Consider the following 17,899-nt stretch of genomic DNA (forward strand, 5'->3'; position numbering starts at 1 on the left):
GGAGCATTTAATCCATTCATGTTTAAGGTAATTATCGATATGTATGTTCCCGTGACCATTTTCTTAATTGTTTTGGGTTTGTTTTTGTAGGTCCTTTTCTTCTCTTGTGTTTCCCACTTAGAGAAATTCCTTTAGCATTTGTTGTAGAGCTGGTTTGGTGGTGCTGAATTCTCTTAGCTTTTGCTTGTCTTTAAAGCTTTTGATTTCTCCATCAAATCTGAATGAGATCCTTGCTGGGTAGAGTAATCTTGTTGTAGTTTCTTCCCTTTCATCACTTTAAGTATTTCATGCCACTCCTTTCTGGCTTGTAGAGTTTCTGCTGAGAAATCAGCTGTTAACGTTATGGGAGTTCCCTTGTATGTTATTTATCGTTTTCCCTTGCTGCTTTCAATAATTTTTCTTTGTCTTTAATTTTTGCCAGTTTGATTACTGTGTGTCTCTGTGTGTTTCTCCTTGGGTTTATCCTGTATGGGACTCACTGCGCTTCCTGGACTTGGGTGGCTATTTCTTTTCCCATGTTAGTGAAGTTTTCGACTATAATTTCTTCAGGTATTTTCTCTGGTCCTTTCTCTCTCTCTTCTCCTTCTGGGACCCCTGTAATGCGAATGTTGTTGCATTTAATGTTGTCCCAGAGGTCTCTTAGGCTGTCTTCATTTCTTTTCATTCTTTTTTCTTTATTCTGTTCCACAGCATTGAATTCCACCGTTCTGTCTTCCAGGTCACTTATCCATTCTTCTGCCTCAGTTATTCTGCTATTGATTCCTTCTAGTGTAGTATTCATTTCAGTCATTCTATTGCTCATCTCTGTTTGTTTGTTCTTTAATTCTTCTAGGTCTTTGTTAAACATTTGCATCTTCTCGATCTTTGCTTCCATTCTTTTTCCGAGGTCCTGGATCATCTTCTGTCGTTATTCTGAATTCTTTTTCTGGAAGGTTGCCTATCTCCACTTCATTTAGTTGTTTTTCTGTGGTTTTATCTTGTTCCTTCATCTGGGACATAGCCCTCTGCCTTTTCATCTTGTCTGTCTTTCTGTGAATGTGGTTTTCGTTCCACAGGCTGCAGGATTGTAGTTCTTCTTCTGCTGTCTGCCCTCTGGTGGATGAGGCTATCTAAGAGGCTTGTGTAAGTTTCCTGATGGCAGGGACTGGTGGTGGGTAGAGCAGACTGTTGCTCTGGTGGGCAGAGCTCAGTAAAGCTTTAATCCGCTTGACTGTTGATGGGTGGGGCTGGGTTTGCTCCCTGTTGGTTGTTTGGCCTGAGGCAACCCAACACTGGAGCCTACCTGGGCTCTTTGGTGGGGCCAATGACAGACTCTGGGAAGGCTCATGCCAAGGAGTATTTCCCAGAAGTTATGCTGCCAGTGTCCTTGTCCCCACGGCGAGGCACAGCCACCCCCTGCCTCTGCAGGAGACGCTCCAACACTAGCAGGTGGGTCTGGTTCAGTCTCTATGGGGTCACTCCTCCTTCCCCTGAGTCCCGACGTGCACACTACTTTGTGTGTGCCCTCCAAGAGTGGAGTCTCTGTTTCTCCCAGTCCTGTTGAAGTCCTGCAGTCAGCTCCCACTAGCCTTCAAAGTCTGATTCTCTAGGAATTCTTCCTCCCGTTGCCGGACCCCCAGGTTGGGAAGCCTGATGTGGGGCTCAGAACCTTCACTGTAGTGGGTGGACTTCTGTGGTATAAGTGTTGTCCAGTCTGTGAGTCACCCACCCAGCAGTTATGGGATTTGATTTTACTGTGATTGCGCCCCTCCTATGGTCACATTGTGGCTTCTCCTTTGTCTTTGGATGTGGGGTATCTTTTTTGGTGAGTTCCAGTGTCTTCCTGTCGATGGCTGTCCAGTAGCTAGTTGTGATTCTGGTGTTCTTACAACAGGGAGTGAGAGCACATCCTTCTACTCCGCCATCTTGGTTCCTCGTATTGTGTTTCTGTAAATTTTTTTTGTATCATCTTATGGGAGGAGTCTTGGCTTTGGATTCAGATATACATGAAATTAAGTTCAGCATCTACCATGTAATATTGTTGTATCCTTGTGAAAGTTGCAAGCTCTATGAGCTTTTTTTTATCACATCTATAAAATGAAGATAATACCAATCTAATTGGATTATTAGGGGAGTTAAAATGACAAATTATATGTCAAACATCTAGCATAGTGCCTAGCATATAACAGGTACTTTGGGATTACTAATTTTTTCTTATTTCAAGAATATATATATAAAGTATGATTTCAGTATTGTGACTGATACTTTTCATGTGTCATAATTGTTTTTCCCTTCAGAGTAGTTAACTCAAGAGGTTATCCATTTATTCCCATGTGATTGTAATTGAGTAGAGTGTTTTCAAAACTCAGATTTTAGAATTGTCTTCCATATTTGCAATTCATTCTTCTGAAATTCCCAATTTCGGGTGAATTTTATTTTTTATGGTAATCAAAAAGACTGAAATTTTTAAACCAGTTTTTGAGACAGTGTTGGAATAAGACTAAATAATAATACTGCCTTTCTTATCTTACATTGGATTCTGAAGACTATATTAGATAAGTATCAGACATATTTAGGATTATCATGATATCATTTGAAATTAGTATATTATCTCCTATGATGACTATTTTGAAAAGGACAGCTATCTCTTGGGTATATGAGTACTGAATTGTTTATTAAAAAGTATTCATTCACTGCTTATTTTTGTCTCATATATTTACATAGTTGTATCCTTCACATATATAGTAAAAATTTTACTTTTTTTTTGTTTTCTGAAAAAATGTTTTCAACTTTTTTTTTTAGCGCTCACCAGAATATACCAATTGCCGATATCTGTGCAAACTTTGCTTAATTCACATTGAAAACATCCAGGGAGCTCATAAACATATAAAAGAGAAACGACATAAGAAAAACATTTTGGTAAGTCTTTTTACAAAATATTTTATTTATTTATTGAGTGGTAAAACTATATCAAATATTTTTTATTAATGAAAGTAAAAATCAAGTATTTTTCTAGTCATATAGTAGTAACTGAAATGATAGCGTTGAAAGCTGTGATTGCCTTTCTTATCTTAGGTGATCAGGAGGGGAACCTTCTCAGAGACCAGTTTGCATATCCTAAAGTACGTTGATTCCTAAGTTTAAAGGTACAATCAGTTAGTCCAACCAATATTTATTGAGTTCTTATGTGTTAGGTCTAGGGAGTGGTGAATAAGATAGTCATGGTTCTTGTCCTCAGAGTTTCTAAAGTATTGGTGAAGGCATACATTGAATAAGGATTTAAGTAAGATGAGTTTTATTAAAGGGGCAATTGTGGTGCTAAGTAAGTGTACAAGGATATTTTACTTAATTTAGAGGAGGGGTAGTTTCTTTGAGAAAGTGACATTTGTTGAACCTTGAAGTAGAGGTTGAGTGGCATAGAAGGGTGAGATGAGAGCATTTTACACAAAAAAGCAGTATGAAGGTCTCTAAGTTATGAAAGGACATGGCATATGAGGAGCTGAAAGAGCATGATTGGAGCAGAGAGCCAGGAGGAAAATGATATGAGATGAAGCTGGAGAAGCCCAGATCATGCAGGGCCTTTTAAGGTTTAGCCTTTGGGAATTCATAAGTTTTCAGTGATTTTTATTAGAACATTTCATATAGACATAGTATAAGTAGACTATTTTCTTTTTAAAATTCATTAGTATGTTAGCTATTTAATTTTTTCTTTTCAAAGTTATAATGTTAATTCTATATAAATTCTTACTTATCTCTAAGATATCTTCTCTGAGAAATACTCTTTTACTTGACCTTCCCAACAAGTCTGTGTTATAGGTACACTTTCTTGGTGTTCCCACAGTGGCTTGATCAGAAAACCTTATACACTGTGTTATAAATGTCTGCCTTCTCTCTTCTTCCAGGCTTCAGTATCCAAATATTGTAGAGGACAGGTTTAATTTCTTATTTATTTTTGTTTCTGTGTTGCTTAGTACAGTGTCTGACACATAGTAGGTGCTCAGCACATTTTTATTGAAAATAATGAATGCATTGAAAAAATTCAGGAACTTAGAAGGAAAAGAAATCATTCAAATTTTATCAGCCTATTATTTTGATTTAATTAGCATTTCAGAAGACTTAATAGAACAGAGCCAAAGTGGTAGTTTAGGAGATAATAACTGAGAAATTTCAAGAAATGTTCAAAGATGCTGATCATTAGCTGCAGGAAGCTCAGGGAATTCCAAACAGACTTAAAAAGAAAGCCATTATATATTATGTACATTATAGGGAATTTTAGAATATTACAAAAAAACAAAACTAACCTTAAAAGCAGCTCTACTGGACTTTTGGTGAAGTTGGAATAACAGGGCCTGGATTTACCTTCTCCTCAAAATAACCAACAAAACAAAAAAAGACAAAAATCACTAATAATGTCTTCTTTAGGCAATGAAGGACCAACAGTGAATGGAAAACAAATGAGGTGAGCTCAATGATTACTCCAATTTGAGAGAGTTTCTAGATGGTATTATAGGGAGTAGAATGCAGTGGATTCCCAGGGTTGAGGAGATGGACGAGTCCAGGGAGTACAGCGTGGCTAGAGTTTGTAGGACAGAATAACAAAAACGAGAAAGCTATACAGAGAGAAACCCAGAGATCTATGGACAGTCCCCTCAGAGTATTCAGCACAATACTGTGGTGCATGCATGTGGAAAAGCTTCCTGAAGCCAGAGAAAGAACCATCTGAGGGGATTAAAACAGTGCTTGGTGCTCACACAGAGCTGGGAATAGTGTCTTCCAACTATCCAGACTGAAAAGCCTCATACTTTGTGGGGTATTGGGTAGAGTACTCAGAAAGGTCTTGTTTTACTAATGGGGAATATTTAACCCTAAACTAAATGTGGTCTGGCCCCAACTAAAAAGTTTTAAAGGCAAGATCCAAATGAATAAACTATTTCTAAGTATTTCATGTCATTATTGAACAAAGCTTGAGAATATTTATAGTGGAATACAAAATATCCATCGCTGCCAAAAAGTTCACATTGTCTGCCATTCAGTCAAAGATTATCAGGCATACATGGAAGCAGGAAAATACAAACCATGAAGAGAAGAAAGATCAGCCAGTCAAAACTGACCTTGAACTGACCCAGTAGAATTAGTAGAGAAGGACATTAAGGCAGTTAATATAACTATATTCCTGATGTTCCCAAAAATAGAGACATGGAAGATATAAAAAAAGATTCAAATTGAACTTATAGAAGTGAAAACTACAATGTCTAAGATGAAAAATACAGTGCGTAGGACTAATGGCAGATCAGACATTGCAAAAGAAAAGGTTAGTGAGGGGCTTCCCTGGTGGCGCAGTGGTTAAGAATTTGCCTGTCAGTGCAGGGGACACAGGTTCGAGCCCTGGTCCGGAAGCATCCCACATGCTGCGGAGCAACTAAGCCCATGCGCCACAACTGCTGAGCCTGTGCTCTAGAACGCATGAGCCACAACTGGTAGCCCACGTGCCACAACTACTGAAGCCCACGTGCCTAGAGCCTGTGCTCTGCAACAAGAGAAGCCACCGAAATGAGAAGCCCATGCACTGCAATGAAGAGTAGCTCCCGCTCGCCACAACTAGGGAAAGCCCGTGTGCAGCAATGACAACCCAATGCAGCCAAAAATAAACAAAATAAATAAATTTATATTAAAAAAAAAAGGTTAGTGAACTTGAAGATAAAGCAATGGAAACTATCCAAAATGAAACAGAAAGAAAAAAGAACTTGGGAAAAAGAAAGAAAAGAGGATCATTGAGCTCTGGGATAATTGATATGTATGTACCAGTTCTACACAAACTCTTCCAGAACACTGAAGAGGAAGAATGCTTCCCAACCCAGTCTATGAGGCCCACATTACTCTAATACCAAAACCAGGTAAGGACATTACAATGAAAGAAAACTTCAGAGCAATATCCCTCATTAACATAAATGCAGAAATTCTGAACATTATTTTAGAAAATTGAATCCAACAGTATATTTAAAGAAAGAAATACATCATGACCAAATAGGAATTTATTACAGGAGTGCATTGTTGGTTTAACATTAGAAAATGAATCAATGTAATTCATCATACTAACAAACCGAAAAAGAAAACTATATGATCATCTTAGTAGATGCTGAAAAAGCATTTAAAAGTCCTGATTAAAAAATCTCAGCAGGGCTTCCCTGGTGGCGCAGTGGTTGAGAGTCCACCTGCCGATGCAGGGGACACGAGTTCGTGCCCTGGTCTGGGAAGATCCCACATGCCGTGGAGCGGCTGGGCCCGTGAGCCATGGCCGCTGAGCCTGCGCGTCCGGAGCCTGTGCTCCGCAACGGGAGAGGCCACAACAGTGAGAGGCCAGCGTACCGCAAAAAAAAAAAAAAAAAAAATCTCAGCAGACTAGGAATAGAAGGGAGCTTCCTCAACATGATAAAGAACATCTATGAAGAAGTCACAGCTAATGTTATACTTAATGGTGAAAGACTGAATGTTGTCTCCCTAAGATTAGGAAAAAAGACAGGCATGAAAATGGTATAGCTGCTGTGGGAAACTGTTGCAGTTCCTCAGAAAGTTAAAAATGGAATTACCATGTGATCCAGCAATTACACTTTTGAGTATATACTCAGAAGAATTGAAAACAGGGTCTTGAAGTGATATTTGTACGGCCATGTTCATCGTAGCATTATTCACAATAGCTTAAACATAGAAGCAGCTCAGTTGTCCATCAACAGATGAATGGATAAATAAAATGTCACATATACATACAGTGAAATATTATACTGCCTTAAAAAGCAAGGCAGGGAGGACTTCCCTGGTGGTCCAGTGGGTAAGACTCTGTGCTCCCAATGCAGGGGGCCCAGGTGCGATCCCTGGCCGGGGAACTAGATCCCACATGCATGCCGCAAGTAAGAGTCTGCATGGTGCAACTAAGAAGTCTGCATGCTGCAACTAAGAGCCCGCATGCCACAACTAAAAAAGATCATGTGTGCCGCAACTAAGCATGCCACAACAAAGATCCCGTGTGCTGTAACTAAGACCTGGTGCAGCCAAAATAAATATTTAAAAGAAAAAAAAAAAAAAGCAAGGCAGAGACTTCCCTGGTGGTCCAGTGGTTAAGACTTTGCCTTCCAATGCAGGGGATGTGGGTTCGATCCCTGGTCGGGGAGCTAAGATGGGACATGCTTCCTGGCCAAAAAACCAATATGTAAAACAAAAGCAATATTGTAACAAATTCAATACAGGCTTTGAAAATGGTCCACATAGAAAAACATAATCTTTAAAAAAAAAAGGAAAGGCAATTCTGATATGTTACAACATGGAAGAACCTTGAGTAAATTAAAGCTAAGTGAAATAAGCCAGTCATAAAAAGACAAATACTGTATGATTCCACTTATATGAGGTACTTAGAGTAGTCAGAATCATAGAGATAGAAAGTAGAATGGTGGTTGTCAGGGACTGGAGAGATGGAGGAATGGGGAGCTATCCTTAATGGGTGTACAGTTTCAGTTTTACAAGATGAAAAGAATTCTGCTGATGAATGATGGTGATAGTTGCACAACAAATGAATGTCCTTAATTCCACTGAGTTGTACTTGTAAAAATTGTTAAGATAGTAAGTTTTATGTTATGTATATTTTATCACAAAAAAAAAATTGGAAAAAAAGATAGATATGTTCACTCTTACCACTTTTATTCAGCATTTTATTAGGGGTTCTAGCCAGTGTAGTCAGGCAAGAGAAAGAAAGGCAAGCTATCGAAGCTGGAAAAGAAGAAGTGAAACTATATTTGTAGGTAATATGATTGTTTATATAGAAGTCTAGAAAAGACTTATTCATTAGAATTAATGAGTGAGTTTAGCAAGGTTGCAGAATACAAGCTCAATGTGCAAAAATCAATTATATTTTTATATACTAACAGTAAACAGTATAAAATTGAAATTTAAAAAAACTGCTATTTATAATAGCATCAAAAATACACAAAACTTGTGTACAGAAATTACAGAACATTCCTGAGAGAAATTAAAGAAGAGCTAAAGAAATGCAGAAATAAACCTTTTTTATATGTTGGAAGAATTGATATTGTTAAATTTTTTCTAAACTGACCAAAATCCCAAATTGAAAAGCTGATTCTAAAATTCATCTGGAGGGACTTCCCTGGTGGTCCAGTGGTAAAGAATCTTCCTGCAATGCAGGGGATGTGGGTTCGATCCCTGGTTAGGGAACTAGGTTCCCACATGCCACGGGGCAACTAAGCCCACGCGCCACAACTAATGAGCTCATGCGCCTCAACTTAGAGAGCCTACGTGCTGCAAAACTACAGAGCCCACATGCCCTGGAGCCTGCGTGCCACAACTAGAGAAGAGAAAACCCGCATACCACAACTTCGAGAAGCCCGCATACCTCAACAAAGATCCCGCATGCCGCAACTAAGACCCGACGCAGCCAAAAACAAACAAATAATAAATAAATCTTTAAAAAAAAGCTATAATGGAAAAGAATCTGCAAAAGAATCTGTCTGTATAACTGAATCACTTTGTTGTACACCTGAAACATTGTAAATCAACTATACTTCAATAAAAAAGATAAAAAAGAAGAGAAAAGCTAAAATTCATCTGTAAATGCAAAGACCCTAGAAAATCTAAAACAACTTTGAAAAAGACCAAAGTTGGAGGACTAACAACACCTGATTTCCAGACTTATAAAGCTACAATAATCAAAGTGTGATATTGGCATCAAGTAGACAAGTAGATCAGTGGAGCAGAATAGTGAGTCTCGAAATAAGACTACAGTTCTATGAACAACTGAATTTTGACAGACATTCAGAGGTAATTCAGTGGAGAAATGATAATCTTTTAAACATATGAAAAGTTAGATATCCATGTACAAAGAAAGACCTTTGATCCATACCTTGCACTATGTAAAAAAATAACTCAAAACTGCATTACAGACCTAAATGTAAAACCTAAAAGTATAAAGTTTACAGAATAAAAAATGAGATAAAATCTTTATGACCTTGGATTAGGCAAAATTTCTTAGGTATGATACCAGAGGAAAAAAATGATTAATGGGACTTCCTCAAAATTATAAACTTATGCTTTTTGAAAGATATTTTTTAAAGAATAACAATATTAGCTGCAGACTGGGAAAAAATATTTGCAAATCATATCTGGTAAGTGATTTGTATATAGGAGATATAAAAAACTTTCAAAACTCAATAATAAGTATAGTAATCCCCCCCTTATTCGTGGTTTTGCTTTCTGTGGTTTCAGTTACCCTTGGTCAGCCATGTCTGAAAATATCAAATGGAAAATTCCATAAATAAACAACTTACAGTTTTAAACTACATGCCATTCTGAATAGTGTGGTGAAATCTCGTGTTGTTCAGCTTCATCCTGCCTGGGATATGAAACATCCCTTTGTTTAGCATATCCATGCTGTGTATACTACCTGCCTGTTAATCACTTAGTAGCCATCTTGGTTATCAGATTGGCTGTTGGTGGTATCACAGTGCTTGTGTTTGAGTAATCCTTATTTTATTTAATAATGGCCCCAAAGTGCAAGAGTAGTGATGCAGGCCATTTGGGTAGTCTCTTAATGTGCCTAATTTATAAATAAAACTTTATCATAGGTAAGTATGTAGAGGAAGAAAATAGTATTTACAGGGTTTGGTGCTATCTGTGGTTTCAGGCCTCCACTGGAGGCGTTGTAACATATCCTCCAAGGATAAGGGGTGACTATTGTAAACAACCAAATAAAAATATGGGCCAAAGGTTAGAGCCAACACTTTTTTAAAGAAGACATACAGATGTCAAACACATGAAAAGATGCTCAACATTATTCGTCATTAGGGAAATCACTACACTTACTAGAACAGCTAAAATTGAAAAGATTGACTATGCCAAGCGTTGTCAAGGATGTGAATGAATGCCAAGTCTAAAACAGGGCTAGTGGAAATGTGAAATATTACATCCACTTTCTTTTTATTTTATTTATTTTTTTAAACTTAAATATTTATTTATGTGGTTGCACTGGGTCTTAGTTGTGGCTCACTGGCTCCTTAGTTGTGGCTCGCTGGCTCTTTAGTTGTGGCATACATGTGGGATCTAGTTCCCTGACCAGGGATCGAACCTGGGCCCCCAGCATTGGGAACACGGAATCTTATCCACTGAGCCACCAGGGAAGGCCCCTCCTTTCTTTTTAAAGATTTTTTTCTTTTTTAATTAAAAAATTTTTTAAAAATTTATTTGGCTGCATTGGGTCTTAGTTGCGGCACGTGGGACCTTTGTGGCATGCACGGTGTTTTCGTTGCGGTGTGTGGGCTTCTCTAGTTGTGGCATACGGGCTCCAGAGCTCATGGGCTCAGTAGCTGAGGCATGCAGGCTCTCTCGTGGCATGTGGGCTCTAGAGCACACGGGCTTAGTAGTTGCGGCCCGTGGGCTTAGTTGCCCTGTGGCACGTGGGATCTTAGTTCCCCGACCAGGGATCGAACGCGCGTCCTCTGCATTGGAAGGTGGATTCGTAGCCACTGGACCACCAGGGAAGTCCCTAAAGGTTTATTTTTAAATTATTTTTAATTGAGAGTTGGTTGACATATAACATTATATTAGTTTCAGGTGTACAACATAATGATTCAATATATGTATATTTTGTGAAATGATCACCACAGTAAATCTAGTTAATATCCACCACCACACATAACAATTTATTTTTCTTGAGGTGAGAACTTTTAAGATTTACTCTCAGCAACTTTTCTTTTCTTTTTTTTTTTTTTTGCGGTATGCGGGCCCCTCACTGCTGCGGCCTCTCCCGTTGCGGAGCAGAGGCTCCAGACGCGCAGGCTCAGTGGCCATGGCTCACGGGCCCAGCCGCTCCACGGCACGTGGGATCCTCCCAGACCGGGGCACGAACCTGTGTCCCCTGCATCGGCAGGCGGACTCTCAACCACTGCGCCACCAGGGAAGCCCTCAGCAACTTTTCAATATACAATACAGGGCATGTGGGCTTTGTACCTTTTGACTACTTTCACCCATTTCACTCGGTTGTCTCCGGCGACCACCAATCTGTTCTCTGTATGAGTTCAGGTTTTGTTGTTGTTGTTTTTAGATTCCACGTGTGAGATCATACAATATTTGTCTTTCTCTGTCAGACTTATTTCATTTAGCAGTATGCCCTTAGGGTCCATCCATGTTGTGGCACATGGCAAGATTTTCTTTATTTTTATGGCTGAATAATATTCAGTTATATATATGGACCACATTTTCTTTATTCATTCATCCATCAGTGGACACTTAGGTTGTTTCCATGTCTGGGCTATTGTAAATAATGTTGCATTGAACATGGAGGTGCAGATTTCTTTTCCCGTTAGTGTTTTCATTTCTTTTGGATAAATACCCAGAAGTGGAATTATTGGATCATATGATAATACATCCACTTTGAAAACATTTTGGCAGTTTTTAAAAAGTTAAACATACGCCTAATATATGATTCAGTCATTCAATTCCTATGGATTTATCCAAGATAAGTGAAAGTATATGTCTCTACATTTACTTGTATATGAATATTCAAAGCAGTTTTATGTGTAATAGCAAAAGAGATGAACAGATATACAAATTGTGGTATATCCATACCTTGTTATACTATTTGGTATAAAAAGGAATGAACAGTACAACATAGATGAATCTCAAAATAAGTATCCTGAGTGTAAAAAGCCAGACAAAAATGACTATATACTGTGCTATTCCATGCATATGAAATTCTAGAAAATGCAGTCTAAGCTATAGTCATAGACAGCAGGTTGGTGGTTGCCTGAGTATTGGTGTGGAAGAGGGAGGGAGTGATTACAAAGGGATATGAGGGAATTTTTGCGAGTGATTGATATGTTTATTATCTTGATGGTGGCGATGGTTTTATTGTATACGTATGTCAAAAATGAACCAAATTGTAAACCTTAAATATGTGCAATTTGTTTTATATAAATTATATCTCAGTAAAGTTGCTTTTTGAAAAGCAGCCAGAAAAAAAAGGTAAGGTCATTCATAAAGGTGTGGAAGTTGGGAATGTGGCTGACTTATCAGTAGTAGCAATAGAAGCCAGAAGACAGTTGAATAATATCTTAAGAGTTCTGGAGAGAGGAAAACCTCCTGTCAACCTTTATTTCTATATTCAGTGAAATTATCTAACAATAACCAATACAGAATATATATATATATGTACACACACACACACACGCACACACACTTATTTATTTTTTATATTTATTTTATTCAAGTATAGTTGATTTACAACATTAAAATTTCTGCTGTATAGCAGAGTGATTCAGTTATACATATATATATACATTCTTTTTAATATTTTTTTCCGTTATGGTTTATCCAGACATTGAATATAGTTCCCTGTGCTATACAGTAGGACCTTGTTGTTAAGCCATTCTATATATAATAATTTGCATCTGCTAATCCCAAACTCCCAATCCATCCCTCCCTCTCCCCCATCCCCTTTGGCAACCACAAATCTGTTTCTGTCTGTGAGTCTGTTTCTGTTTCAAAAATAAGTTCATTTGTGTCATATTTTGGATTCCCCATATAAGTGATATTATATGGTATTTGTCTTATTCTTTCTGACTTACTTCACTTAGTATGATAATCCCTAGGTTCATCCATGTTGCTGCAAATGGCATTGTTTCATTCTTTTTTATCGCTGAGTAGTATTCCATTGTATATATGTATCATGTCTTCTTTATCCTGTTGATGGACATTTAGGTTGTTTCCATGTCTTGGCTACACTGACTAGTGCTACTATGAACATAGGGTGCATGTTAACATCTTTATTGGAGTATAATTGCTTTACAATGGTGTGTTACTTTCTGCTGTATAACAAAGTGAATCAGCTATACATATACATACATCCCCATATCTCCTCCCTCTTGTGTCTCCCTCCCACCCTCCCTGTCTCACCCCTCTAGCTGGACACAAAGCACCTAACTGATCTCCTTGTGCTATGCGGCTGCTTCCCACTAGCTATTTATTTTACATTTGGTAGTGTATATATGTCCACGCCACTCTCTCACTTCATCGCAGCTTACCCTTCCCACTCCCCATGTCCTCAAGTCCATTCTCCATGTCTACATCTTTATTCCTGTCCTGCCCCTAGGTTCTTCAGAACCATTTTTTTTTTTTTTTTTTAGATTCCGTATGTATGTGTTAGCAAATGGTATTTGTCTTTCTCTTTCTGACTTACTTTACTCTGTGTGACAGTCTCTAGGTCCATCCACCTCACTACAAATAACTCAATTTCGTTTCTTTTTATGGCTGAGTAATATTCCATTGTATATTGTGCCACATCTTTTTTTTTTAATCACTAAATTAATACTTATTAGGTGAATAACTAAGACATGAGCTCTGAGTTCAGAAACTGTTTGAAAAGTGAAGTGGGAGGCAGATAAGGATGGCAGTATCTGATTTATTTGTGAAATAGAATCTATAACTTAATGGTGAGTCTGACATATTAAAGGGATTGAGTAGGAAAGACAAATGGTTTTCTCCCAAGCAGTCTCCAAACCACCCACTCTCCTTTGTGTGTGTGTGATTTTTAAAAAAATTTGCCAGGTATTTTATTTTATTTTATTTTTTAACATTTTTCTTGGGGTATAAGTGCTTTACAATGATGTGTTCGTTTCTGCTGTATAACAAAGTGAATCAGCTATATGTATACATATATGTATATATGTATCCCCTGATACGGGGATACATATATCCCCATATCACCTCCCTCTTGCTCCTCCTACCTCCCACCCTCCCTATCCGACCTCTCTAGGTGGTCGCAAAGCACCAAGCTGATCTCCCTGTGCTATGCAGCTGCCTCCCACTAGCTAGCTATTTTACATTTGGTAGTGTATATATGTCAGTGCTACTCTCTCACTTCTCCCCAGCTTATCCTTCCCCCACCCCATGTCCTCAAGTCCATTCTCTACGTGTGTCTTTATTCCATTCCTGCCCCTAGGTTCACCAGAACCAATTTCTTTTTATCTTTAGATTCCGTATATATGTGTTAGCATATGATACTTGTTTTTCTCTTTCTGACTTACTTCACTCTGTGTGACAGACTCTAGGTCCATCTACCTCACTACAAATAACTCAGTTTCGTTTCTTTTTATGGCTGAATATTATTCCGTTGTATATATGTGCCACATCTTCTTTATCCATTCATCTGTTGCTGGACACTTAGGTTGTATCCATGTCCTGGCTATCTTAAATAGTGCTGCAGTGAACATTGTGGTACATGTCTCTTTTTGAATTACGGTTTTCACAGGGTATATGCCCAGTAGTGGGATTGCTAGATCATATGGTAGTTCTATTTGTAGTTTTTTAAGGAACCTCCATACTGTTCTCCATAGTGGCTGTATCAATTTACATTGCCAACAACAGTGCAAGAGGGTTCCCTTTTCTCCACACCCTCTCCAGCATTTATTGTTTTTAGATTTTTTGATGATGGCCATTCTGACTGGTGTGAGGTGATACCTCATTGTAGTTTTGACTTGCATTTCTCTAATGATTAGTGATGTTGAGCATCCTTTCATGTGTTTGTTGACAATCTGTATATCTTCTTATACAGATTGTATACAGGAGAAATGTGTATTTAGGTCTTACACAGGAGAAATGTGTATTTAGGTCTTCTGCCCATTTTTGGATTGGGTTGTTTGTTTTCTTGATATTGATCTGCATGAGCTGCTTGTATATTTTGGATATTAATCCTTTGTCAGTTGCTTCGTTTTCAAATATTTTCTCCTATTCTGAGGGTTGTCTTTTTGTCTTGTTTGTGGTTTCCTTTGCTGTGCAAAAGCTTTTAAGTTTCATTAGGTCCCATTTGTTTATTTTTGTTTTTACTTCCATTTCTCTAGGAGCTAGGTCAAAAAGGATCTTGCTATGATTTATGTCATAGAGTGTTCTGCCTATGTTTTCCTCTAAGAGTTTTATAGTGTCTGGTTTTACATTTAGGTCTTTAATACATTTTGAGTTTATTTTTGTGTATGGTGTTAGGGAGTGTTCTAATTTCATTCTTTTACATGTAGCTGTCCATTTTTCCCAGCACCACTTATTGAAGAGGCTGTCTTTTCTCCATTTTATATTCTTGCCTCCTTTATCAAAGATAAGGTGACCATATGTGCGTGGGTTTATCTCTGGGCTTTGTATCCTGTTCCATTGATCTGTATTTCTGTTTTTGTGCCAGTACCATACTGTCGTGATTACTGTAGCTTCGTAGTATAGTCTGAAGTCAGGGAGCCTGGCTCCTCCAAATCCTGAACAAAATACTAGCAAACAGAATCCAGCAGCACATTAAAGGGATCATATACTATGATCAAGTGGGGTTTATCCAAGGAATGCAAGGATTCATCAATATACGTAAATCAATCAATGTGATAAACCATATTAACAAATTGAAGGAGAAAAAACGTGATCGTCTCAATAGATGCAGAAAAAGCTTTCGACAAAATTCAACACCCATTTATGATAAAAACTCTCCAGAAAGTAGGCATAGAGGGAACTTAACATAATAAAAGGCCAAATATATGACAAACCCACAGCCAGCATCATTCTCAGTGGTGAAAAACTGAAATCATTTCCACTAAGATCAGGAACGAGACAAGGTTGCCCACTCTCACCACTATTATTCAACATAGTTTTGGAATTTTTAGCCACTGCAATCAGAGAAGTAAAAGAAATAAAAGGAATCCAAATCGGAAAAGAGGAAGTAAAACTGTCAGTTTGCAGATGACATGATACTATACATAGAGAATCTTAAAGATGCTACTAGAAAACTTCTAGAGCTAATCAATGAATTTGGTAAAGTAGCAGGATACAAAATTAATGTACAGAAATCTCTTGCATTCCTATACACTAATGATGAAAAATCTGAGAGAGAAATTAAGGAAACACTCCCACTTACCGTTGCAATGAAAAGAATAAAATACCTAGGAATAAATCTATCTTAGGAGACAAAAGACCTGTATGCAGAAAACTATAAGACACTGATGAAAGAAATTAAAGATGATACAAACAGATGGAGAGATATACCATGTTCTTGAATTGGAAGAATCAACATTGTGAAACTGACTATAGTTCCGAAAGCAATGTACAGATTCAATGCAATCCCTATCAAACTCCAATGGCATTTTTCACAGAACTAGAACCAAAAATTTCACAATTTGTATGGAAACACAAAAGCCCCTGAATAGCTAAAGCAATCTTGAGAAAGAAAAACGGAGCTGCATGTATTTCTTTGAATTAGAGTTTTCTCTGGATATATACCCAGTAGTGGGATTGCTGGATCATATTCTGTTTGTAGTTCTGTTTGTAGTTTTTTAAGGAACCTCCATACTTTTCTCCATAATGGTTGTACCAAGTTACATTCCTACCAGCAGTGGGAAGGGTTCCCTTTTCTCCTCAGCCTCTCCAACATTTATTATTTGTAGACTTTTTCATGATGGCCATTCTGACTGGTGTGAGGTGGTACATCATAATTTTGATATGTATTTCTCTAATAAGTAGTGATGTTGAGCATCTTTTTGTGTGCCTGTTGGTCATTTCTGTGTCTTTGGAGAAATGTCTATTTTGGTCTGCCCATTTTTCGATTGGGTTGTTTTTTGTCATTGTTGAGTTGTATGAACTCTTTGTTTATTTTGGAATTAAGCCCTTGTTGGTCACATAATGTGCAAATATTTTCTCCCAGTCCATAGGTTATCTTTTCGTTTTGTTTATGGCTTCCTTTGCTGTACAAAAGCTTATAAGTTTGATTAGATTCCACTTGTTTAGTTTTGCTTTTATTTCTTTTGCTTTGGGAGACTGACCTAAGAAAACATTGGTATGATTTATGTCAGAGAATGTTTTGCTTATGTTCTCGTCTAAGAGTTTTATGGTGTCATGTCTTTTTTCTTTTTTTTGTGGTACACCGGCCTCTCACTGTTGTGGCCTCTCCCGTTGCGGAGCACAGGCTCCGGACGCGCAGGCCCAGCGGCCATGGCTCATGGGCCCAGCCGCTCCGCGGCACGTGGGATCTTCCTGGACCGGGGCACGAACCCGTGTCCCCTGCATCAGCAGGTGGACTCTCAACCACTGCACCACCAGGGAAGCCCGGTGTCATGTCTTATGTTTAAGTCTTTAAGCCATTTTGAGTTTACTTTTGTGTATGGTGTGAGGGTGTATTCTAACTTCATTGATTTACATGCAGCTGTCCAACTTTCCCAACACCACTGAGAGCAGAATATATTGATGGACAAATGAAATAAGAGAGTTAACCTCCGAAAGACCCTCAGTAAAGGAAATTCTAAAGGATGTATTTTAGATTAAAGGAAAATGATCCTCAGGAAAACATGAGAGATGTGAGAAGGAACAGAGAATTAAAGGCATATTGGTTGAATAAAATAACAGTAGCAGCGACAATAACAACAGCATTCAATTTGTCAGGGACAAAAATGCAGGCTAGAACTCAAGTACTCAACAATAATAGGATATACGTTCGGAGAGAGTTATCAGTGTTAAAGCTTTTAAAAAATTTCTGGTTTGGGAAGAGAATAAAGATACTGGCTTATTTTTTAGATATTTTTACGTTAAGTATACATGTTGAAATACCTAGGTAAGCAGTAAAAGATGGGCGGTAGAGTAAAGCTTCCAAACTAATATAGGAAGAAAGATTAAATAAGATAATGAAAAAGTCTCCATCCTAAAGAATGGGCAGGTGTGTGGGGTAGGGTGGTGGGCTGAGGGTGTCAGCAAAAGCAGATGAAAAAGAAAGCTCAATCAAAATTTATCTTACACCTATTCAAAAAGATAAATGAGCTATGTTTTTCCAGTTAAAAGACTGGTACAAATTTTTGATTTATAAATAATTTATTGTGTACCTTAAGCTTCTGTCTTAGGCACTGATAGT

General features: G+C 37.9%; 1 protein-coding gene across 9 annotated transcripts in view; it reads left to right on the plus strand.

The window, feature by feature from the left end:
* TUT4 (terminal uridylyl transferase 4) overlaps positions 1–17,899 on the plus strand; it is a 143,796-nt gene that overhangs the window by 44,773 nt on the left and 81,124 nt on the right. For all 9 annotated transcript variants that reach the window (XM_033435508.2, XM_049699765.1, XM_033435506.2 and 6 more), the window contains exon 4: positions 2,782–2,898. In XM_033435508.2, the coding sequence (XP_033291399.1) occupies positions 2,782–2,898 (117 nt within the window). The remainder of the gene's footprint in view (positions 1–2,781; positions 2,899–17,899) is intronic.

The sequence above is a fragment of the Orcinus orca genome, chromosome 1, assembly GCF_937001465.1.
Source record: "Orcinus orca chromosome 1, mOrcOrc1.1, whole genome shotgun sequence".
Lineage (NCBI taxonomy): Eukaryota > Metazoa > Chordata > Mammalia > Artiodactyla > Delphinidae > Orcinus > Orcinus orca.